Source organism: Saimiri boliviensis, chromosome 20 (genome assembly GCF_048565385.1).
Source record: "Saimiri boliviensis isolate mSaiBol1 chromosome 20, mSaiBol1.pri, whole genome shotgun sequence".
In the NCBI taxonomy this organism is placed as follows: Eukaryota; Metazoa; Chordata; class Mammalia; order Primates; family Cebidae; genus Saimiri; species Saimiri boliviensis.
The window spans coordinates 29,011,029-29,036,312 of record NC_133468.1 but is presented as its reverse complement, the minus strand read 5'-3'; the positions used below and the strand labels follow the sequence as shown (position 1 = coordinate 29,036,312).

General features: G+C 41.2%; 1 protein-coding gene and 1 pseudogene across 2 annotated transcripts in view; both read right to left on the bottom strand.

Moving 5' to 3' along the window:
* PMS2 (PMS1 homolog 2, mismatch repair system component) overlaps nt 1-25,284 on the bottom strand; it is a 44,841-nt gene that overhangs the window by 19,063 nt on the left and 494 nt on the right. For both annotated transcript variants that reach the window (XM_003934239.4, XM_074390697.1), the window contains exons 2-10: nt 22,472-22,611; nt 19,852-19,938; nt 19,566-19,668; nt 18,650-18,833; nt 15,062-15,229; nt 13,906-14,003; nt 12,247-12,346; nt 9,501-9,585; nt 6,264-6,419 (exon numbers count right to left, since the gene is read on the bottom strand). In XM_003934239.4, the coding sequence (XP_003934288.1) occupies nt 6,264-6,419; nt 9,501-9,585; nt 12,247-12,346; nt 13,906-14,003; nt 15,062-15,229; nt 18,650-18,833; nt 19,566-19,668; nt 19,852-19,938; nt 22,472-22,611 (1,121 nt within the window). The remainder of the gene's footprint in view (nt 1-6,263; nt 6,420-9,500; nt 9,586-12,246; nt 12,347-13,905; nt 14,004-15,061; nt 15,230-18,649; nt 18,834-19,565; nt 19,669-19,851; nt 19,939-22,471; nt 22,612-25,284) is intronic.
* LOC101045708 (cofilin-1 pseudogene) lies at nt 20,973-22,545 on the bottom strand (annotated as a pseudogene).

Genomic DNA, 25,284 nt, shown 5'->3' with positions numbered 1-25,284 from the left:
AACATTTGAGGAAGGTGACAGGCAGTGTGTGCATGCTTCATGGCCTTATTCGACCAAGCACTCTGCTCTTGGTTTACTGCTAAATTCTCCTTGGGTCTTTAAATTTCATAAAGGTTATCATGAGATTTTCTAAGGGGTAGAAAATGTAGCCCACTTCCTGCCACCTCGTGAGCTACACACCTTGACCTAACATTTTTATGTATATACTTATGCTTACTTTATGACCCTTTTATGGTTTGCTGAAGATGGCGGTATATAGGCTGAGGGCAAGAGGTGGAGAGATGTATCAGGGTTTATTGATTATAGAACAGGCTCCTCCAGAGGGATATAAAGCACCACCAAGTCCTTTGAGTTTTAAGCTGTTGCTTGACTACAAGTATTATAGTATTCTGGCAAATGGCTTTACTGATATAACTATTAGAGTTCAGGGCTAAGCACAGTAGGGTATCTAATCCCAGTTTGGGTCTTAGGTATTGTGTCTTCAGGGTACTGAAGCCACTTTCGTAATAGATTTTATTTCGGCTGCAGTTTTTTACAACTTAGATGGAGGTTAGCTTTATTAAGGGCAGACCTTAAACACTCTTTATGCTGAGTTCTATTAGCTTGGGTTAATCATATGGCCGCAGTGACTGGCATGAAATCGACCAACTCTATAGATTAGTATAGTTTAGTTAAACCTTTGTTTATTGCTAAATGTTTATCACTGCTGTTTCCCGTGGGCGTATGGCTGAGCAAAGTGTTTTGAGCTGCACTTAAGGGTGTTTGATACTTGCTCCTCTTGATCTGGGTGATCTAGAGGGCATTTTCACTAGGATGGGGATGCTTGCATGTGTAATCTCACTAAAAGTTAACAAAAGGCCAGGACCAAACCTATTTGTTTATGGAGTTGTGTGTACCCATCTGGACATTTTCAGTGTCTTGCTTTGAACAGTTAAGCTATATTAACTGTATAACATATAAATGTAAAGCTAAAAAATGGGAAGAAGGAAAATATAAGTAAATAACTGTATATGGTTCTGGGGGCTTAGGATATTAAAAATTGAATTGACAGAGGTTTGGTTAACAGTGCGTTTTTTTTTTTTTTTTTTTTGAGACAGAGTTTTGCTCTTGTTGTCCAGGCTGGAATGCAATGGCACGATCTTGTCTCACTGCAACCTCCACCTCCCGGGTTCAAGCAATTCTCCTGTCTCAGCCTCCCAAGTAGTTGGGATTACAGGCATGCACCACCAAGTCCGGCCAATTTTTTGTATTTTTAATAGAGACAGGGTTTCTCCATGTTGATCAGGCCGGTCTTGAACTCCCGACCTCAGGTGATCCCGTCCGCCTCAGCCTCCCAAAGTGCTGGGATTGCAGGCATGAGCCACCACACTTGGCCAAGAACACTATTTAAAGTTAAGGTGTGGTTAATTTAGAAATATGAGACATGGGGTAGCAATTTAAGAAGGGTATATTTAAGGTGTTATTATAGTATTGGGATAGAAATTAGTTGTTATATTTATTATACAAGATTGAGTTTTAACTCAGTAGGAGGATTTAGGATTTTTAGGAAAATAACATCAATTGAGGGGTAGCTGTTGAGACAGTTACAGCTAAAATATAATCTCTGGGTTTTGATTAGGTTGCATTTAGTCTCTTGCTTTCAGGGTTTACAAAAGTACATTAGTTTAGATTGAAGAAAAAAGTCAGAGATGGGAGTGGGGGGTTTGTGGATTTTTTTTTTTTTTTTTTTTTTTTTTTTTTTTTTGAGACGGAGTTTCGCTCTTGTTACCCAGACTGGAGTGCAATGGCACGATGTCGGCTCACCGCAACCTCCGCCTCCTGGGTTCAGGCAATTCTCCTGCCTCAGCCTCCTGAGTAGCTGGGATTACAGGCACCATGCCCAGATAATTTTTTGTATTTTTAGTAGAGACGGGGTTTCACCATGTTGACCAGGTTGGTCTCGATCTCTCGACCTCGTGATCCACCCGCCTCGGCCTCCCAAAGTGCTGGGATTACAGGCTTGAGCCACCGCGCCCGGCGGTTTGTGGATTTTTATCTGAAAGAAGTTGTTAAAAGTAGGCATACATGTGCTGGCGTATGTACCTACTGGTTAATTATTATGTCCTACAAGCATGTATTAATTAACACCTTATGGTTGTAATGCTAGCTCAGAATATGCAATATAGGAATGATTTATTAACTGGTTTGGTAGGAATTACATCCAATTTCATCTACAGCTGATTTGGAGGGGACCAGGCCTTCCACAATGTTGAGTAAGAGCATCCCCAAAAGATAAAAATACCAAATGCGTGGCAGTGCTCCTGTGACCGATTAATAGGGTGACAGTCTCTGAACCATTGAGAAGTCTTATTTAAGAGGAATGTATGGGCGATCTTAGTGTTATGGCCGTGAGGTAAGAACCAGATGCCAGGTATAGTTTCACATTAGTCACCCTAAGCATTATGGGCCTGAAGTGAGGAAGATAACACACCCAAGTGGAATGATGATTTTTTTGGAGGTTGGTAGATAAAGAGACCCAAATTTGGTAGGGGATAGTCATGTTGGCAAGAAATTCCTTGACTAGGATACGCTATGTACGGTGAACGACAATATGTACTATGTAATGTTAAGGAGGTCTAGTATGGGTCAATATCCATGTGGAGAAGGTCTAGATAATGTAGGTGGTAACAGCTGATGTGTTAATTCATGCTTACATGCATGTTGGGGAAGTTTTTATGTACTTTCATAGGTAAATGTACTATGTACGAATAAGCATATATAGTACTATGTATTATTCATGGGGACTAGCAGTAATACACAAAGTACATAAAGGCACTAATGTATTAGTGGTAACTCATTAATACTAACATAATAGTTAAAATGCATCTAGAGAAAAGTTCAGGGAATAGTTTAATTAGAATTTCAGCTTTAGGTGTTGACAGTAAAATGAGAAAGCTTTTTTCCTGAGTTGTTCTGGGGAAAGGATCTCCATTTCTGGTTTACAAGACCAGAGTACTGAATTATACTACAAGGACATTTTCACTTAAGTAACTTCTTTTTGATTAGGGTAGTAAGTGGTATGAGGGTAAGGATGGTAGAGAAATATATAATAGATGCAGTCTGTCTGATGACAATAAAAGGGTATTTGACTGGCTAACCTCCAATTCATGTAAGTGTAATTAGGTCGGCTACTAGGATTCAGAATAAGCACTGACTTAACGGCAGGAATATTGTACTTCGTTGTTTAGATATGTTAAGTACAGGAATAATTGCTAGAATAAGAATGGAGAATATGAGGGCTGGGACACCTCCTAATTTGTTGGGGATGGATCATAAAATTGTATATGCATACAAAAAATATCACTCTGGTTTAATGTGGAGTGGAGTATCGAGACAATTAGTTAAAGTGTAATTATCTGGGCCGCTCAGGAGGTCGGGTGAAAACAGTACAAGGATTAGAAGGAAGAGGAGAAAAATTAAACATAGAATGTCTTTAGTTGTGTAGTAAGGGTGAAAAGTGATTTTGTCAGGGTCTGACAAAATCCCTGAAGGTTGTTAGATCCTGTTTCACGTAGGAATAGAAGGTGAACAGTTAGAGCTGCAATGATAAAAGATCAGATGAAGCCAAGTGCGGTGGCTCACAGCTGTAATCCTAGCACTTTGGGAGGCCGAGGTAGGCGGATCATGAGGTCAAGAGATCGAGACCATCCTGACCGATATGGTGAAACTCCATCTCTACTAAAAAAATACAAAAATTAGCTGGGCGTGGTGATGTGCGCTTGTAGTCCCAGCTACTCAGGAGGCTGAGGCGGAAGAATCACTTGAACCGAAGGCGGAGGGTTCAGTGAGCTGAGATTGCACCACTGCACTCCAGCCTGGTGTCAGAGCGAGACTCCATCTCAAAAAAAAAAAAAAAGAAAAAAAGGTAAGATGAAATGGAAGGCAAAAAATCATGTGAGGGTGGCTTTGTCAACTGAGAATCCACCTCAGATTCACTGCACAAGGTCAGATCCAATGTATGGGATGGCTGATAATAGGTCTGTAATTACTGTAGTGCCTCAGAATGATATTTGGCCTCGTGGGAGTAGGTAGCCTATAAATGCTGTTGCTATGATTGCGAATAGAACAATAATATCAGTATTTCCGGTTTCTAGAAATATAAATGATTCATAATATAAGCCTCATCCAACATGTAGGAAGAGGCAAATAAAAAATAGTGAGGCGCCGTTAGCATGGAAATAGCGGACCATTCAGCCGTAGTACACATCTCAGTTGATATGAGCGATTGAAGAGAAGGTGGCTAAGGTGTCTGGTGCATAGTGCATGGCAAAAAATAGTCCTGTGATGATCTGAAGAATTAGGCAGGCACTGAGAAGTGAGCTGAAGTTTCATCATATAGAAATGTTAGATGGTGTGGCAAGATCAATAAATAAGTGGTTAATATTTTTTGCTAATGGGTGTGTTTTACAGGTATTGGTCATTAGTATCCTTACAGTTGAAATACAACAATGGTTTTTAATATCATTAGTCATGGTTATAGTCCACATGGGAATAATGACATATGCTATATTTTTATTGTGTATTCTCTTGGTTATAGGATTTTCAGGTTTTTCTTCGAAGCCTTCTCCTATTTATGGAGGTCTAGGGTTACTTATTAGTGGTGCTGTGCACTGTGGTATTGTGCTGAATTTTGGCGGGGCTTTCGTGGGGTTAATGGTCTGTTTGATTTATCTGTGTGGTATGATGATTGGTTTTGATTATACTGCAGCAATGGCTATTAAAGAATATCCTGAAACATGAGGGTCAAGTATTGACATTTGAGGGGCTTTATCATTAGGATTATTAATGGAACTAGTGTTAGCTTGGTAGATAGTTGAATACGATGGGGTAGTAATCATGATTAATAGCGTGGGGAGTTGAACGGTGGGTTGTGGCTGGATAAAAACCAGTATGTTAGAGAAGTTGAATATGTGTAATGGGTGTTTAAGTTTGAGGTTATTAGTTATAAGATTAAACTCTACTGCTAGCAAGAGGCCTAAGACGGTTACACCTAGGGCTGTGAGTTTAGGATGGAGTGGCATAGTTGTTTGAGGGGGTGAAGCAGGAATAATACTGTTGGTAATGAGAAATCCAGCAAAGATGTTACCAATTGCTAGGCGGTTAACTGAGTTAATTAGAAATGGATTATTTTAGTTAATAATAATAAGCGTTATGAATCAGGGTTGTCCTGTCTGAGAGAAGAAGATAACACGCTACACAGATAGCCATCAAGTAGGTGGCAATGAGAGTGATAGGGCTCAGGCGTTGGCATATGACATTTGTCTCAAAAAAAAGAAAAACATGACAAGGGAGTTAAAATGCAGTCACTGTAGACTCTTCTAATCATATATCTTATATTACATCATCTGTTTACAATTGACAAAAAACTGGAGGTACCATTATAGCCAAAAAAAGACATTGCTACATATTCCTCTGTATGTTCATGCCTCTTTATAAACAGATGACCTTAAATCTGCAGCTACATACCTTCTAGTATGACACAACCTCTACCTAAAATAGGAGATTTGCTAGTCATGGTGGCTCACATCTGTATTTCTAGCACTTTACAAGGCCGAGGTGGGAGGACTACTTGAGCCCAGGGGTTTGAGACCAGCCTAGGCAACAAAGCGAGACCCTGTCTCTATAAAAAATTTTAAAAATTAGCCAGGTATAGTGGCACATGCCTGTAGTCCCAGCTACTTGGGAGGCTGAGGCAGGAAGGTGGCTTGAGCCCAGGAATTTGATGCTACTGTGAACTATGATGGCGCCACTGCAGTCCAGCCTGGGCGACAGAGCAAGTCCCTATCTCAATAAAAACATTAAAAAATGACAAAATAATATAAGAGACTTTGTTTCACATCAAAAAAAGTTTACGGGTTGGGTGTGGTGGCTCATACCTGTAATCCCAGCACTGTGGGAGGCCAAGGTGGGCAGATCACCTGAGGCTGAGAGTTCGAGACCAGCCTGACTAATATGGAGAAACCCCATCTCTACTAAAAATACAAAATCAGCCAGATGTGGTGGCGCATGCCTGTAATCCCAGCTACTTGGGAGGCTGAGGCAGGAGAATCGCTTGAACCTGGGAGGTAGAAGTTGCAGTGAGCCAAGACTGTGTCATTGCACTCCAGCCTGGGCAACAAGAGTGAAATTCCATCTCAAAAAAAAAAAAAGTTTACCTTGGAAAAAATAAGGAAACACATTAGGTAAAAGCTTTAGAAGCTGGCTGTACACAGTACTTTTCTTACCTCCAATATCCAACAGTGGCTGCTGACTGACATTCAGTTTGTTGACATCACTATCAAACATTCCTACCAAAGAGGTCTTTAAAACTGCCAACAAAAGCTTTTCCTCTTGTAGTAAAATTTGCCTTTTATCTGGAGTAACATTGATATCAACACATTCTAAGGAAAAAAAGAAAACACATTTATTATGTTTACATTCACTTTCATTTATTTATTATTATTATTTTAAATAGGGTTTCACCATGTTGGTTAGGTTGGTCTTGAACTCCTGACCTCAGGTGATCCACCCACCTTGGCCTCCAAAGTACTTGGATTACAGGCATGAGCCACCACGCCCAGCCTCAATTTATTATTATTATTCATTTTTTTCAGACAGGGTCTCACTCTGTTGCCCAGGATGGAGTGCAGTGGCACAATCTCAGCTCACTGCAACCTCTGCCTCCTGGGTTCAAGTGATTCTCCTGCCTCAGCCTCCAAAGTAGCTAGGATTACAGGCACGTGCCACCATGCTGGCTAATTTTTGTATTTTTTAATAGAGACCGGGGTTTCATCATGTTGGCCAGGCTGGTGTCAAACTCTTGACCTCAAGTGATCCCCCTGCCTTAGCCTCCCAAAGTGCTAGGATTATAGGCATGAGCCACTGCGCCCAGCCAAATTAACTTTTAACTAGATATTTCCCCATCTATTATTTCATTCACTTGTATCTATCAAAAGTACTATTAAAAATATTAAAGTGTTCAGATTAAGAATCATAAGTTATAAAATCAGCTTTTTCAAATAAATGAGCAAAAGATAATTTTTCAACAGACAAAATATAGAAGGGCTTGAATAGGTAAACTGGAGAAAGAAAAGCAAACAAACACGTAAAAATAATTTTAAATATGCAAACTAAAAGAAGATATTTTATCCCCTATTGAATTTAGCTTAACAACTATATTCCTAGTACATTGTTGGTAGGCATGTAAATTGGTAAGTCTAGAATACAATATAGAAAAGTCTTGGGCCGGGCGCTGTGGTTCATGACTATAATCCCAGCACTTTGGGAGGCTGAGGCAAGCAGATCACCTGAGGTCAGGAGATTGAGACCATCCTGGCTAACAGGGTGAAACCCTGTCTCTCCTAAAAAATTCAAAAAATTAGCTGGGCGTGGTGGCACTCACCTGAAGTCACAGCTACTTGGGAGGCTGAGGCAGGAGAATCTCTTAAACCCAGGAGGCAGAGGTTGCAGTGAGCCAAGATCGTGCCACTGCACTCCAGCCTGGGCAACAGAGTGAGACTCCATCTCAAAAAAAAAAAAAAAAAAAAAAAAAGCCTTATAATTATCATATTCACTGACCCAGTAATTCTACTTCTAGCAATTTATCTTAAGTACAATTGAAAATGTGGGCCAAGGGTGCTGGCTCACGCCTGTAATCTAGCACTCAGGGAGGCTGAAGCAAACAGATCAGTTAAGGTCAGCAGTTTGAGACAAGCCTGGCCATAATGTCTAACCCCATCTCTACTAAAAATACAAAAAATTAGCTGGGCATGGAGGCAGGCACCTGTAATCCCTGCTACTCAGGAGGCTGAGATGGGAAAGTCACTTGAACCCAGGAGGTAGAGGTTGCAGTGAGCTGAGATTATACCACTGCACTCCAGCCTGGAAGACAGAGAAAGACTGTCTCAAAATTTAAAAAATTAAAAAATTAAAGAAATAAAAATGTAGATAATGATTTAATTATACGAACAGTATTTATAATTTCCAAAAACTAAAGACAACTTATATTTTGAAATTTTTTTTTTTTTTTTTTTGAGATGGAGTTTCGCTCTTGTTACCCAGGTTGGAGTGCAATGGCGCGATCTCGGCTCACCGCTACCTCCGCCTCCTGGGTTCAGGCATTTCTCCTGCCTCAGCCTCCTGAGTAGCTGGGATTACAGGCACGCGCCACCATGCCCAGCTAATTTCTTGTATTTTTAGTAGAGACGGGGTTTCACCATGTTGACCGGGATGGTCTCGATCTCTTGACCTCGTGATCCACCCGCCTCGGCCTCCCAAAGTGCTGGGATTACAGGCTGAGCCACTGCGCCCGGCGAAAAATTTAAAAATTAAAATACCAAAGTATAACCATGCATTGGAATATAATTCACCTATTAAAATCACATTTCTCATTAATTTTTAATAACGGAAAAGAAAACATTCACATTTAAGGACAAAGAGCAGAATACAAAATTATTTCCTTATCTCAAAGAATATGAGAGTGGCGGGGAGAGAGAGGAGAGAAGATATTTCTTAGGGTATGTGCATATGTATTTCTAAGTACCTAGAAAAAATACTGAATGTCAATAAACCAGAATTTCAACAATCAGAAAATTCTTTTTTTTTTTTTTGGGACGGAGTTTCGCTCTTGTTACCCAGGCTGGAGTGCAATGGCGCGATCTCGGCTCACCGCCACCTCCGCCTCCTGGGTTCAGGCAATTCTCCTGCCTCAGCCTCCTGAGTAGCTGGGATTACAGGCACGCGCCACCATGCCCAGCTAATTTTTTGTATTTTTAGTAGAGACGGGGTTTCACCATGTTGACCAGGATGGTCTCGATCTCTCGACCTCGTGATCCACCCGCCTCGGCCTCCCAAAGTGCTGGGATTACAGGCTTGAGCCACCGCGCCCGGCCTTAACAATCAGAAAATTCTATATGAAATGAATTATTTCTGAAATAAGAACATTTAGTCTACTGTCTCCCTTGGTTGACATAAAAAAAGTTACATTGTCCCAATAATACAATTAACATAGTTTCAAGTAGAAAGAGGGAACTCTGTTTAAAAAAATAAAATTACAGCAGGGCACAGTGGCTCATGCCTGTAATCCTAGCACTTTGGGAGACTGAGGTGGACCAATCACCAGGTCAGGAGTTTCAGACCAGCATGGCCAACATGGTGAAACCCTGTCTCTACTCAAAATGCAAAAAATTAGCTGGGCATGGTGGCAAGTGCCTGAAATCCCAGCTACTCAGGAGGATAAGGCAGAGGAATCACTTGAACCTGGGAGGCAGAGGTTGCAGTGAGCTGAGATTCATGCCACTGCACTCCAGCCTGGGGGGCCATGCAAGACTCCATCTCAAAAAAAAAAAAAAAAAAAAAAAAAAAAAAAAAAATTACATGGCCATAAATTGGTATCTCATTCCAATCATAGCAGAGCTTTACAATTTCATTTTCTTCTTTGAGGCATTAGTCACTAGTTGTACTGAAATGCCAGTGGAACTTACCTGCATCAACAGAAATGTTAAGAACAACAAATGGATACTGATTTCGATTATACATGTGGTAGACCTCATTCACAAGTCTGGAGACCTGCACAAAATACAAAGAATAGGAAAGAATAAACGAGAAATGTTCCTGGCCCCCAGCATCCTAACAACATGCTATTCTAACCAACCAGCATGTTCTTAGAAAGGGATACTTTTTTTTCTTTGGAGACAAGGTCTCGCCTTATCACAGGCTGTAGTGCAGTGGAACAATCACGGCTCACCACAGCCTCAACTTCCTAGGCTCAAGTGATCCTCCTGCCTCAGCCTCCAGAGTACCTGGGATTACAGGCACATGCCACCATGACTGGCTAATTTTTATATTTTTAGTAGAGATAGAGACAGGGTTTCACCACATTGGTCAGGCTGGTCTTGAAGTCCTGACCTCAGTTGATTCACCCACCTCAGCCTCCCAAAGTGTTAGGATTACAGGGTTGAGCCACCGTGCCTAAGGATACTTTTCTTTTTCTTTCTTTCTTTTTTTTTTTTTTGAGATGGAGTTTTGCTCTTATTGCCCAGGCTGGAATGCAATGGCAAGATCTGAGCTCACTGCAACCTCTACCTCCTAGGTTCAAGCAATTCTCTTGCCTCAGCCTCCGGAGTAGCTGGGATTACAGGCACGTACCACCACACCTGGCTAATTTTGTATTTTTAGTAAAGACAGGGTTTCTCCATAGCGGTCAGGCTGTTCTCGAACTCCCAATCTCAGGTAATCCACCTGCCTCAGCCTCTCAAAGTGCTGGTATTTGATTACAGGCGTGAGCCACTACGTGTGGCTAGGATACATTTTTTAACAGCTTTTACTAAGCTATGACTGACATGGAATAAACTATACATATTTAAAGGCTGCAATTTAATAAGTTTTGACATATATACACAAACATCTGTATGTTTGTGAAACCATCCTCACAATCAAGATAATGAATACATACATCACCAAAAGTTTCCTCACCACCCTCAAAGTGATATTTCTAATCATGGATTCCTAAAACTAAATCTTTTTCCAACCTGAAGTCGCTCTACAAGAAATTTTAGTGAAATGCAGGCACAGCTTAAATGTTCATAAAACACATTCAATGTACATAGAAACATATTTATGACATATGTCGTTAGAAATAACCCAAAATATCACATTGTTATAATAATTATTAATCAATCACAATATAGGTTACAAAATTTAGAAATTGAACCACATCTGGCAGATTACAAGTGAACTCTAAACTCTCATTGAAAAACAGAAAATAGGCCGGACATGGTGGCTCACACCTGTAATCCCAGCACTTTGGGAGGCTAAGGCGAGTGGATCACGAGGTCAGGAGTTCAAGACCAGCCTGGCCAACATAGTGAAACCCTGTCTCTACTAAAAATACAAAAATTAGCTGGGCATGGTGGTTCGCACCTGTAGTACCAGCTACTCAGGAGGCTGAGACAGGAGAATCACTTGAACCTGGGAGGCAGAGGTTGCAGTGAGCCAAGATCATGCCACTACACTCCAGCCTGAGTGACAAAGTAAGACTCCATCTCAGAAAAAAGAAAACCAGAAAATATTACTGAGGTACAATGTTGTGTTGCTAAGCTGCAAACTCGAAAAACCCATGTAACTAAATCAAAATATCAGTTTAAGTTTGAGGCAGAAGTAATCCAAGCCCTTATTTCCCTAGGAAAGTAGAAAGAAGAAAGAGAAAATACAGAAACCCATAGAAAAATACAGAAACCATGTAATCAGTGTATACTGAAGGATGACACAGAATGTTATAAAATGTTTAATTTCTTCAAATAACTATAGTTTTTACAATAATAAATATACTGGTAATTAATATGTGTTTATATATTTATGTCTATATAAAAACAACACATGTATATATACACATAAGAACATACATATATGACATTTTAAAAAGTGCACACAGATAAGTGCTCCTTGACTATGATAGGGTTACGTGCTGATAAACCCATAAACTGAAAATATTTTATGTCAAAAATGCATTTGTGATAACCTAACCTACTGAACGTCCTATCTTGGCCTTGCCTCAGAATACTTATATTAGTCTATAGGTAGGCAAAATAAAACACCTATTTTATAATAAAATGTTGAATATCTTCTGTAATTTATTGAATACTATACTAAAAAACAATGGTTACACAGGTTCTTAAAGTATGGTATCTATTGCATGAATAACTTGCACAACATGGTAAAGTGGTAGAAAAATCTTTTTTTTTCTTTTTTTTTTTGTGACAGAGTCTCGCTCTGTAACCCAGGCTGGAGTGCAATGTCGACTCACAGTAACCTCCACCTGCCAGGTACAAGCGAACCTTCTGCCTCAACCTCCCAAGTAGCTGGGATTACAGGCGTAAGCCACCACACCTGGCTATTTTTTTTTTTTTTTGTATTTTAGTAGAGACAGGATTTCGTCATGTTGGCCAGGCTAGTCTTGAGCTTCCGGCCTCAAGCAATCCACTCGCCTCAACCTCCCAAAGTGCTGGGATTACAGGCATGAGCCACTGCGTCCGGCCAGAAAAATCTTCAGTTGAAACCACCTAAGGGGCCATCTGTAGTAGACTTCTGTAAATGCCCGAAATAAGGTAATGTTATAGCCACATTTCTCAAAGTCCCAAATTCCATGTAAACTGCCTATATCAGAAAAAAAGTTGTCAATGAAAAGTCAAAGGCATAAAGAATCAAAGAATACAAAAAACTTTTAAATACCTTTGCTGGGTCACAAGGCCGCCGATTGATAAAGAAAAACTGTCGGTCTGTTGAACTCCTTCCAACTCCATGTGCGCATTGTGAAATGAAACCTGAGATGCTATTCAATGGTAATACAGTAAGGGCAGGATTCCAGAGTGAAAAGAATTAGAAATACAATCACGTGGCACATTCTTAAAGTGAAATGAAAACAAAACACCAGGTGACATGCTGATAAGTATCACTATTGCAGTTCATGGGTACCTACGCTCCAAATCTTTATGCATCATCAAAGAACCAGATGTTTTGTAATGCTCTAGAGCTCCTACAGTCAACCAATGCACCACAGGTGATGCAGTGGGTCCAAAACTGATGTGTTGCAGCTCTCTTATCACCTTCCTGATAAATCCTTGGCCTCCATACGAGGAGTGGGTCTCATTCAAATGCATTCTCAGAACCCCGATACTGCCAACCCGGTTTATCAGTGAAGTCTAATCACCTGTGCTCAGATTTTGCCCATACTCCCTCCCCTTTCAAAATCTCCTGGATAGCAATCAGCCATAAGCCAATAGCAAGTGGTGGAAGAATAAGAAATATAGATCTAAAAACAAAACAAACAAAGAAAGAGATCTTAGGCTAGGCACAGTGGTTCATTCCTGTAATCCCAGCACTTTGGGAAGCTGAGGCAGGTGGATCACCTGAGGTAAGGAGTTCAAGAATAGCCTGGGCAACATGGTAAAACCTCATCTCCACTAAAAATACAAAACAATTAGCCACATATGGTGTGCACATTTGTAATCCCAGCTACTCTGGAGGCTGAGGCAGGAGAATCGCTTGAACCCAGGAGGCGGAGGTTGCAGTGAACCAACATCACATGCCACGGCACTCTAGCCTGGGCAACAGAGTGACACACTGTCTCAAAATAAAGAAAAGAAAGAAGAAATACTCATCTTTACAGGACCAATCCTATTTATGGAAGTGTCTATTTTCTTATACTAAAAGTAATGATGCTGAACTGCCTTCACTAGATGCCAGAAAAGTCAAAATCATTTAAAATTATAAAACAATTTAAAAGCTAGTCTAACTAAACAGAGCCTTAAAGAAGACTAACTCAACAGGAAACCACCTGAAATGTACCAGTTACCCAGAACATGGTGAATTAAGTAACTGAGTCCTTTGCATAAATCATCTTTCTTAGCAATAGCACTGCTCACAGTTTTATAAAAGACATAAACAATAACTAGCCCTGGACAGGCATGATGGCTCACGTCTATAATCCCAGCACTTTGGGACACCAAGGTGAGCAGATCATCTGAGGTCAGGAGTTCGAGACCAGCCTGGCCAACATGGTGAACCCCCATCTCTACTAAAAATACAAAATTAGCCAGGTGTGGTGGTGCATGCCTGTAATCCCAGCTACTCAGGGACTGAGGCAGGAGAAATGTTTGAACTGGGGAGGCAGAGGTTGCAGTGAGCCAAGACTGTGCCATTGCACTCCAGCCTGGGCAACAGAGCAAGTCTCCATCTCTTAAAAAAAAAAAAAAAGAACCCAGAACCTAAAGTACAATTTAAAAAAAAGAAAAAGAAAAAGAAACAATTACCCCTAAAATCACTATCTTAAAAAAAAAACTCTCAAGATGAAACGTTCAATTGTAGTTCTCTTGCCAGCAATCTACTTACTAAAACAGATTATGCAGAGAATCCGAACAGCTCAAACCGTACTCTTCACACACAGAGTCACTAGGGGGCAGCTGAACAAAAGGAATGAGGCTTTGCAACTAAAAAGAAAAAAAAAAATCAGTTACTTCCTATAAAGACAGACTGAACTTACTTGTTTTCCTTCCTAGTCAAGCTACCCACCTTGTAAGCGCAAAAAAATTCAAGGAATCTTTTTTTTGTTTTGATTTTTGAGACAGGATCTCTCTCTCTTGCCCAGGCTGGAGTGCAGTGGCTCAATCACAGCTCACTGTAGTGTCAAACTCCTGGGTTCAAGCAATCCTCCTGCCTCAGCCTCCCGTGAGTAGCTGGGACTACAGGTGCATGCCACCATACCTAGCTAATGTTTTTAATTTTTATTTTTGTAGAGATGGGGTCTTGCCTTGTTACACAGGCTGGTCTTAAATTCCTGGGCTCAAGCAATTCTCCCACCTCAAAATTGTTGGCCCAGTGGTTCAAACACATAATCCCAGCAGCGTCTTCTCCCAAAGTACTGGGATTACATGCGTGAGCCATCAGGACACCACTTTTGATTTATGACATGAGATAGATGAAACAAGTACCTACTTATTCATAACCCACACATTGCCCACAATAATTTATATTTTTTTCAGAGAGAGAGTGAAAAGATGCAGTATATGAGCGTCTCTGGAAGAATGAAAAACTTTCAGTTTCGAACATTAATTTTTGTGATAGGTACTTTAAAAACTGATTCTTAGTCTAGATGCAATGGGTCAACGCCTATAATCCCAGCATTTTGGGAAGCTGAGGCAAGTGGATCACTTAAGGTGAGGAGTTTGAGACCAGCCTGGCCAACATGGTAAAACCCCGCCTCTACTAAAAATAAAAAAAATTAGGTGGGCCTGGTGGTACATGCCTGTAATCCCAGCTACTCAGGAGGCTGAGGCAGCAGAATCACTTCAAACTGGGAGGCAGAGTTTGCAGTGAGCCAAGATGGTGCCATTACACTCCAGCCTCGTCAACAGAGCAAGACTCCATCTCAAAAAAAAAAAAAAAATCAATTCTTAGATTTTATTCTTCATTCTACTGGAAAGGACAATGGAAACCCACCCTAATCACTAGAGCACTAAGAGGTGTTTAAGTAACCGGCCATCACTACCTGCTTCTGCCCAAACACAGAGCCGATATTTTCCTTTATGCTGGGGCTTCCACCTGTGCATACCACAGGCTGTCGTTTTCCTTGTCCAAGCTGATTTGTGCAACTGATACGGATGCCTGCTGAAATTATACAGTAGGCATGTAAGACCTGGACCATTTTGGCATACTCCTGTTTAAAAAACACAAACACAATATTCTACATTACTTTGGTATTACAGGAATTACACAGCTCAAGTTATAACATCCAAAGCGAGATTCTCACATCATCTCACAAATGAAGGGAAGTACTATTGACAGAATGATCTGCAAAGAGGTATCTTCCTACATTCTATGGAAAGCAATGCAGAGCTTTTGCCTCCTGGTCTCAATCCTCTAACTTGCCAACGTGCTATGCGTCCTGGTAAAACAACTGAAAAATACAGCCTGTAATCCCAGCCACTCAGGAGGCTGAGGGCAGGAGAACTGCTTGAGACCAGGGTTCAAGACCAGCCTGGGCAACACAGCAAGACCCTGTCTCTACAAAAAAATTTTTAAAAAACTAGCCAGGCGTGGCGGTGCCTGCCTGTAGTCACGGCTACTCAAGAGGCTGCGGTAGGAGGATCGCTTGAGCCCAGGAGTTTGAGGCTGCAGTGAGCCATGATCACACCACTGTGCTCCAGCTTGGGTAACAGAGCAAGGCCCTATCTTTAAAAATGAAAATTTAAAAACTGCAACATACATTCTGTTTGATTTTATAATCTCTCCTTTTGAATTGTGTCTTTGTATAATAGAAAGACTGGCACAAGCATTTTGGTGTACAGAGATACAAAAATGTTCACTGAATCAATCTCCTTGAAAAATCAGGAACAACCTAAACAAGCATCATCAAGGAGTTAATTAACTATGGTAGACCCATATCACAGTAGAATGACAAAAAATAAGGCAGTGTGCACTGACTGAAAAAGACAATCACAATATGCTAAGTAGAAGTCAGTTACAGGACCAGGCACGATGGTTCACGGCTATAATCCCAGCACTTTGAGAAGCTGAAGTGGGAGGGTGGCTTGAGCCTGGGAGTTTGAGACCAGCCTAGGGAACACAGAAGGACCCATTTCTACAAAAAAATACAAAAATTGGCTGGGCACAGTAGCACGGGCTTGGAGTCTTGGCTACTTGGGAGGCTGAGGTGCGAGGATCTACCGAGCCTGGGAGAGCAAGCCTGCAGTAAGCTGAGATTGTGCCAGTACATTCCAGCCTGGGTGAAAAAGCAAGACCCTATCTCAATTAAAACAAAACAAAACAAAAAACAGCTGGGCGCAGTGGCTCATGCCTGTAATCTCAGCACTTTGGAAGGCTGAGGTGAGCATATCACCTGAGGTTGGGAGTTCGAGACCAGCCTGACTATCATGGAGAAACCCTGTCTCTACTAAAAATACAAAATTAGCCGGGCATGGTGGCGCATGCCTGTAATCCCAGCTACTCAGGAGGCTGAGGCAGAAGAATCACTTGAACCCGGGAAGCAGAGGTTGCAGCCTGGGCAACAAGAGCGAAACTCTGACTCAAAAAAAATAAAAATTTAAATTAAAAAAAAATTTTTTTTCAACCACATACAATCCTGTATTACTTGCATGCTGTACATTTTATATTACTTGCTTTCATTATATTAATTTATGAATTTATCTTGAAAATTATTCCAACAGTTATAAACACATGAATTTAAAAAGAGTCTGAACAGATACATAAACTGTAAATGATGGTTATCTCTGACAAAAAGAAGTTCTACATTCCTATATTTTGCTAAGGCACTAATTTTTTTTGACCATAAGGTGCAAAAAAAGGTAAGTTCTATTTCAAAAATTAAAATTTTTGAAAAAATATAATAAAGTTAAAATTAGCAGCCAGGAACAGTGGCTCACACCTGTAATCCCACCACTTTGGGAGGCTGAGGCAGGCAGATCACTTAAGGTCAGGGGTTTAAGACCAGCCAGGCCAACAAGGGGAAACTCCCGTCTCTACTAAAAATACAAAATTAGCTGGGTGTGGTGGCAGGCACCTGCAATCCCAGCTACTTGGGGGCTGAGGCAGGAGAATCACTTGAACCTGGGAGGCATAGATTCCAGTGAGCCAAGATTGCACCACTGCACTCCAGCCTGAAGGACAGAGTGAGAAGTCTCTGTCTAAAAAAAAAAAAATTTAATTAGCACCAATTGCTTTACAAGTAAAAATAGTTTTAAGCGGCATGTGTTTAGGTAACTTTTTAGACTATAAAAAAATACACGCATAAGATGAAAAAGCAAAAAGAAGACAGCAAAAAGTGCATGAGATCTCACATCCAAGGATAACCGCTGAGAACATGAAAGTGTTGACTCTTCCAGCCTTCATACGACACACATTTAGGCCTGCTGTTTTGTTTTTATAAAACTGTAATCATATAATATAGTTTTTCTTTTTTTATAATACAGTTTTTAATCTGCTTTTTAAAGATAACAATTATACATTTAGCTGTTTCATTTGCATTCAAATTCATAAGGGTTACAATAACTCATTTCTCAGAAAATCAAGATAAATATTCTTATTAAAATAGAAGTATGTAAGGCCAGGCACAGTGGCTCACACCTGTAATTCTAGCACTTTGGGAGGCTGAGGTGGGCAGATCACCTGAGGTCAGCAGTTCAAGACCAGCCTGGCCAGCCTGGACAACATGGGGAAACCTCATCTCTACTAAAAATACAAAAATTAGCCAGGTGTGGTAGCGCATGCCTGTAATCCCAGCTACTTGGGAAGCTGAGGCAGGAGGATCGCCTGAACCTGGGAGGCAGTGAAATCATGCCACTGCACTCCATCCTGGGGGACAAAGAGAGATTCCGTCTCTAAAAAATATAAAATAAATAAATAAATATATATGTGTATATATTTATTTTTCCAGACAGGGTACCACTCTGTCTCCCAGTCTGGAATGCAGAGGTAGCATCATAGTTCACTGCAGCCTTGAGTTCCTGGGTTCAAGTGATCCTCCCGCTTCAGCTTCCCAAGTAGCTAGAACTACAGATACATGCCACCATGCCCAGTAAAATTTTTAATTTTTTTTGTTTTTTTGAGACAAAGCCTTGCTCTGTCCCCAGGCTGGAGTATGGTGACATGATCTCTGCTCACTGCAACCTCTCCCTCCTGGGTTCAAGCAATTCCCTGTCTCAGCGTCCCGAGTAGCTGGGACTACAGGCACAGGGCACCAAGCCTGGCTAATTTTTTTATATTTTTGTAGAGACAGGCTTTTACAACATTGGCCAGGATGGTCTCAAACTCCTGACCTTATGATCCACCTGCCTCGGCCTTCCAAAGTGCTGGGATTAAAGGTGTGAGACACCGCGCCAGGCCTTTTTAAAATTTTTCCTAGAGACAGGGACTCACTGTGTTGTCCAGGCTTAATCAACACTATGTGATGAAAAGGAAAAAAGTAAGTCATCCTAAAGTTAAGTCTTTAATGGAAAGATGAAAATAAAGCATTTTTCAATAAATTACGAGAAGACAATCAACTGAAGAATAAACATCTTTTTCTTTTGCTCATGTATAGTAACCAATACTCTTGAAAATCAGGATTCATTTACTGTACCTTCTTTATATTCCTTTGAAATTCCTTATGGCGCACAGGTAATGTATAAAATAACTGCTGCACGCTGACTGTGGTCCCTCTAGGGCGGGGATAGGGGGTTTTCTGGATGATTTTCCCGTTGTGATCAAACACCAGTCGAGTCCCAACCTTCACCGATACATGGCAGGTAGAAATGGTGACATCGCTGTGAGAGAATACCAGGGACGGTGGGTTCAGTTAGAGACCCATGATGCTGGACACTGACTACTCTTTTCTTCACTTGCTTTTCTCTCAAAACTTTCTTAAAAAGCTGATGATCCTCGAGGTGGGTGGATTACCTGAGGTCAGGAGTTCGAGACCAGCCTGGCCAACATGGTAAAACCCCATCTCTACTAAAAATACAAAAATTAGCCTGGCGTGGTGGCGCACACCTATAGTCTCAGCTCCTCAGGAGGCTGAGGCACAAGAACCACTTGAACCTGGGAAGCAGAGACTGCAGTGAGCTGAGACTGTGCCACTGCACTCCAGCCTGGGCGACAGAGTGAGACTCTGTCAAAAAAAGAAAAATATATATGTGTAATTATTTACAAAAATTAGAATCTATGATATAATTATATAGTGCTTTGGTGAAATGTTTCCCTAAAAGTTGATAATGAAAACCAATGTAACTATCATTTATTATCTGTATGTTATGCTAAAATTAAGAAGTTACTGTTTTAATAAGGGGAAAAATTTTTTTTACAATACTATGTGCTTCATTTCATTCATTTATTGCTGACATTTCAGAAGTATTATGACTAGATTGGCAGTGAGCCAAAACAGAATTCAGAAGTTAGAAGCTGAGACACTGAGACACAGAACTATAAACAGTAATGATTTGAATTACTTTTCAGAGAGGTTTAAAGGGTCAAGTGAATGGATAAAAATATTGCATCACCTCAGTGCACAAAGTGAGCTCAGAGCTTCCCCCCGAAAGCCAAAAGTTTCAACCTGAGTTAGGTCAGCAAAGTCCTGAATCTTCGATGTGTAATGTTTCAGAGCTGAAAGAGAGTATAAAGTAAGGACCACGATATCTCAAGTGCTATAGCAACAAATATACATGCTATCTACCACAGTAACTGGCTTTAAAAAACTGTTTTTGTATTTCCCAAGACGGTGCTACTAAAAATGCTGAAACATCTGGCCCAATTATTTTATAATAGGATTAGAAAAAGTCAACTTACTTAAGCCTTCAAAGTTTTCTTCTTCTACCCCACATCCATTGTCTGAAACTTCAATGAGATCCACTCCATAGTCCTTAAGCTTTAGATCTAAAAAATTTAAAATATTTACACCTCCAATGTTCAAGCAATTCCCATGCCCCAGCCTCCCGAGCAGCTGGGACTACAGGCACGCACCTCCACGCACACACTAATTTTTTTTTTTTTTTTTTAAGTAGAGACGGGATTTCAGCATGTTGGCCAAGATGTTCTCAATCTCCTGACCTCATGATCCACCCGCCTCAGCCTCCCAAAGTGCTGGGATTACAAGCGTGAGCCACTGCGCCTGGCTCAAGTAATGCAAATTTAAGAGTTGTAACGATAGCTGTAGTTAAACGTACTAGTGTCATTTTGTATATTTCATTTTTTTAAAAGTCATTTCTGGTTATTTCCTAGCCCAGACTAAATAGTTCAGCTTTTTCTTTCTTTCCTCTTTTTTCTCCCCCCGGGGCTAGTCAAGTGAAGCAGTTGCAGTGGAGAAGGAACAAAAAAAATCTGTAACTGGTTGTGATCAATTAGTTGTAAACACCATCACATTTGGACCAGAATTTTCTTTTGAAAGAAATAATGTTAATATAGCCATTAAAAAGAACGGGTTCTAGAATCAGATTTTCTGGATCCTATTTGATTAGCTTTATCATCTCAAAAAAAAAAAAAGAAGAAAAAGAAAAAAAGAAAATTTCCTATCCCTTGATTTCCTCATTTGTAAAATAGAGATAATGATCATCTCTAGCTCATAGTTATTCTGCTTAACGATTTTTTGTTTTTTATTTTATTATTTTCTTTTTACTTATTTATTTTTGAAATGTAGTCTCACTCTGTCAACCAGGCTGGAGTGCAGTGGCATGATCTTGGCTCACTGCAATCTCCAACTCCCAGGTTCAAGCGATTCTCCTGCCTCAGCCTCCTGAATAGTTGAGATTACAGGTATGTGCCACCACGCCTGGCTAATTTTTGTATTTTTCGTAGAGACATGGTTTCACCATGTTAGTTAGGCCAGTCTCAAACTTCTGACTCAAATGGTCAGCCCACCTCGGCCTCCCAATGTGCTGGGATTCCAGACATGAGCCACCACTCCAGGCCTATTTTATTTTTTATTTTCTTTTTATTGTCTTTTTTTTTTTTAATTGAAGGTCCCTTAGTGGTCCTGCTTCCATGAGTAGCAGTGACCAGGGGAAAAGGGAGAGAAACCAGCTGGCATAGGGAGGGGTCATCTCCACAACATTCCATTTAAATACAGGACTAAACAGACAAGCACAGACTCACTATTTGAAGTTGGCAGCATGGGAAGGCGGAGAAACAAGTGGGGATTGGGGATGTTGTTAAAAAAAATACAGGCTCCCCCTACAACTGGGGGACCTGAGGGGAACTTGGTCTGCTTCAACCCAAGAAGAATCAGAAGATCAAAAGCAGTTTGGGAAGGCTAGAACCATCAGAGATGGAGGGAGGAGGAAAATCCAGGGGGTAGGGGGTCTGTTTGGCAACTGGGGTGAAGGGATTGCCCTCCCCCTGCTGGGATCCCCCCAGCCCCTCCAGTCTGGCAGGAAGGGGGCAGCTTGCAACCCCCAAGGGCAGGTGTGGGGCTGCCAGATGCTCCAGGCAGAGGGCCAGAAGAGGCTCACAAAGGCTTGCCCTCCAGGGAGATGACGGCACCGCCCCCCAGCTTCTCTGCCCGGGCACAGCAGTCCTTGACCTCCTCGTAGCAGTTTGCTTGCAATTCATGCTTGATCCTTGTCAGCTTCTTCTTGATGGCGTCTTTGGAGCTGGCATAGATCATTTGCTCTTAAGGGGCACAGACTCAGGAGCCCAGAAGATAAAACACCAGGTCCTCCTTCTTGCTCTCCTTGGTCTCGTAAGTTGCATCATAAAGGGCGCAGCAGCAGTCCTTATCTGGCAGCATCTTGACAAAGGTGGCGTAGCGGTTGTCGACAGTTTGGCCCACATCACCCACCAGGATCTCCTTGCCCTCCTCCAGGATGACGTTCTTTTTGTCCTCACTCAGCCAGAAGAGCACAGCCTTCTTGCGCTTCTTCACCTCTTCCGGCATTGAAGACTTAAGCACCTTCATGTCATTGAACACCTTGATGACACCATCAGAGACAGCCATACCAGAAGCCATGTTTCCGGAAGCGAAAAGGAGAGGGCACAGAAAGCCGCAGAAGAAGACAGCACTGCAGTCGCTGCAGGGACCCGACTCTTTATTTTTTAGTAGCGACGAGGTCTCACTATGTTGGCCAGGTTGATCTTGAACTCTTGGCCTCAAGCAATCCTCCCACCTTGGCCTCTCAAAGGGCAAGGATTACAGGTGTGAGACACCATGCCCAGCTATTCTGCAGCTTGGATGAGATATTTCTGCACAATTCTTAGCAAAATACCTGCCTGGCATACCATAAGAACACAATAAAAGCTGTTATTATTACCACTTAGCTAAGTACTAGGCACATAATGGGTGCTAACTTTAACTTAAATATAATAATTTATTACTACATCAATACTTGATTGTCTTCTTTCAATAACAAATGTTTCTTGAATACAGTAACATATGCTGATTATTTCTTGTGGCTGAAAACGCTCCCAAACTTACCAATATTAGTGGCACCAGCATCCAGACTGTTTTCTACTAACTCCTTCACTGCAGTGCTTAGACTCAGTACCACCTGTCCAGAGCAAATCTGGTGGACTGACTTCCGATCGATAGGTCTGATGGCTTTAGCAGGTTCTGTACTAAAGAAATCAGTTACAAGAAACAAAGCAAGTATTCAGCTATATATTTTCATCCCGATTTTAACTGTGGGAACTGACACAACACTGTAAATAGTTTATGGGTCAAATCTATTCATTTATTATATTAACAAATGCATTTATTTATTTATTATTTATTTATTTTGAGACAGAGTCTCACTCTGTCACCCAGGCTGCAGCACAGTGGTGTCATGGCTCACCACAATCTCCCTCACCTGGGTTCAAGCAATTCTCCTGCCTCAGCCTCCTGATTATCTAGGATTACAGGCACATGCCACCTCACCCAGCTAATTTTTGTAGTTTTTAGTAGAAATGAGGTTTCACCGTCTTGGCCAGGCTGGTCTTGAACTCCTGACCTTGTGATCCACCCACCTCAGCCTCGCAGAGTGCTCGTATTACAGGCATGAACCACCAGGCCTGACCAACAAATACATTTATTATATCCAGAAATAGAAACATTGTTTTATAATCCTTAAACATGTACCCAAAATAATTCTGGAGAGACACTTCAAATTCAACAGATACTTACTATCTAATTATACCAGGATCCACAAGGAGAAAATACACATTGTATCCCTCAAATTATCAAAATCTTTGGCAACAATGCTATCTTCTTTCTTGAAAAGTGAAAGCATGACCAGGTGTGGTGTCACATGCCTGTAATCCCAGCACTTTGGGAGGCTGAGGCAGGTGGATCATTTGAGGTCAGAAGTTTGAGACCAGCCTTGCCAATATGGGTAAACACCATCTCTACTAAAAATACAAAAAATTAGCCAGGCATGGCAGATGCCTGTAATCCCAGCTACTCCGGAGGCTGAGGCAGGAGAATCGGTTGAACCTGGGAGGCCGAGATTACAGTGAGCCAAAATTGCACCTTGCATGCCAGCCTGGACGATGAGCGAAACTCCACCAAAAAAAAAAAAAAAAAAAAAAGTGAAAGCAACATTTCCACATAATTCGAAAAACCAAGAGTATGCTGAGAGTGTGCTGGGAAATACACAATGTCTGAGTCAAAATCATCTCAGAAATTGCATACCAGTTATGTAACTATTCCTATACATATTCCTGTGTAGTTGTCTTTGATATCCCACTCCAAATTCAAGCTGCCAGCTGCTGTTTTAGCAAAGACTCTCAAAGTTCTTGCCGTACAGCTTTAAGAGTTTTACAACGGTTTTATCTCCCCTTACTCCCTGCTCCAATCCATCCTCTTACCACCAGAGCTATTTTTGAAATCACAAATCTGGTTAAATAAATTTTCTGCTTCAAAATTTATACTAGTGTCCCAATTCCTACTATATGAAATTTAAAATTTACTCATCACTGGGCCTAAAACTAATCTCTCTAATCCTTTCCCTTCATCAAGTCCCCTACATTATTTTTTTATTACTTTTTTTCTGAGACAGAGTTTCACTCTTGTTGCCTAGGCCAGAGTGCAGTGGCACGATCTCTGCTCACTGTAACCTCCGCCTCCCAGGTTCAAGGGATTCTCCTGCCTCAGCCTCCCAAGTAGCTGGGATTACAGATGCCCACCATGACACACAGATAATTTTTGTATTTTTAGTAGAGATGGGGTTTCACCATGTTGAACAGGCTGGTCTCGAACTCCTGACCTCAGGTGATCCGCCCACCTCAGCCTCCCAAAGTGGTGGGATTATAGGCATGTGCCACCACACCTGGTCATGCTTTCACTTTTCAAGAAAGAAAACACCATTGTTGCCAAAGATTTTGGTAATTTGTAATTTGAGGGATACAATAAAAAACGTAGGGGCCATCCCTTACATTTTTAGCACAGTGACTGTTTCCTGAACATCATAAGTGCTTTTAGACACCACAGTCTGTAAGCAGGTCTCTCTAAACTGCTCTCCTCTTCCTCCTCTGCCCAACCAACGCCTGCTCATCCAAAGAATGTATACCGTGTGTTCATTAACTTAGCAATTTCCAGTAAACAGTTTAATTGATAACTTGGTAAGAGAAGGCAGGAAACCTCCATGAAGGAAAATCACTGGGTATTTCCTCCAGCATCTAACACATCGTAGACCTTCAATAAACCCTTGTGAAATAAACAAACCTCTTTATTCTTCATTCTACCTTTCTAAGAATCTCACCTAAGTTTGTCTACCATGTGAAACTGCAGATGACCTCACAGAAAATGGAAAGCATCTCTAAAAATAAGTTTATTTGGCAACACACCACAGGCTACAGGTCTGCTTCTGATATTTATTCTGAGGAGGGAATGCATTTAGATACAGACCACACATTTATTTAAATGTCTCAAAACATTTAAACGTAGTCACATAAATATATCTAATATATATAAACACAGAAAGCAAATTCGTGTTTACAAATCTGACATGGAACCCAACTGTGCTAGCCAAGATTTGGTGCAGCTCACCAGCCAGAAATCGCATACCCTAACAGGCACTGCATTTTTTAAAAACTGCGCGGCTATGTAAATTAGGATGTGTAGGGACGCTGCACCTCCCCCAAAATAACCTCAATTAAAAAAAAAAAAAAAGGCCAGGCATGGTGCATCACGCCTGTAATTCCAAAACTTTGATAGGCCGAGGCGGGCGGATCACTTGAGCTCAGGAGCTGGAGACCAGCCTGGGCAACACTGCGAGATCTCCGTCTCTACAAATAGTAATAATAATAATA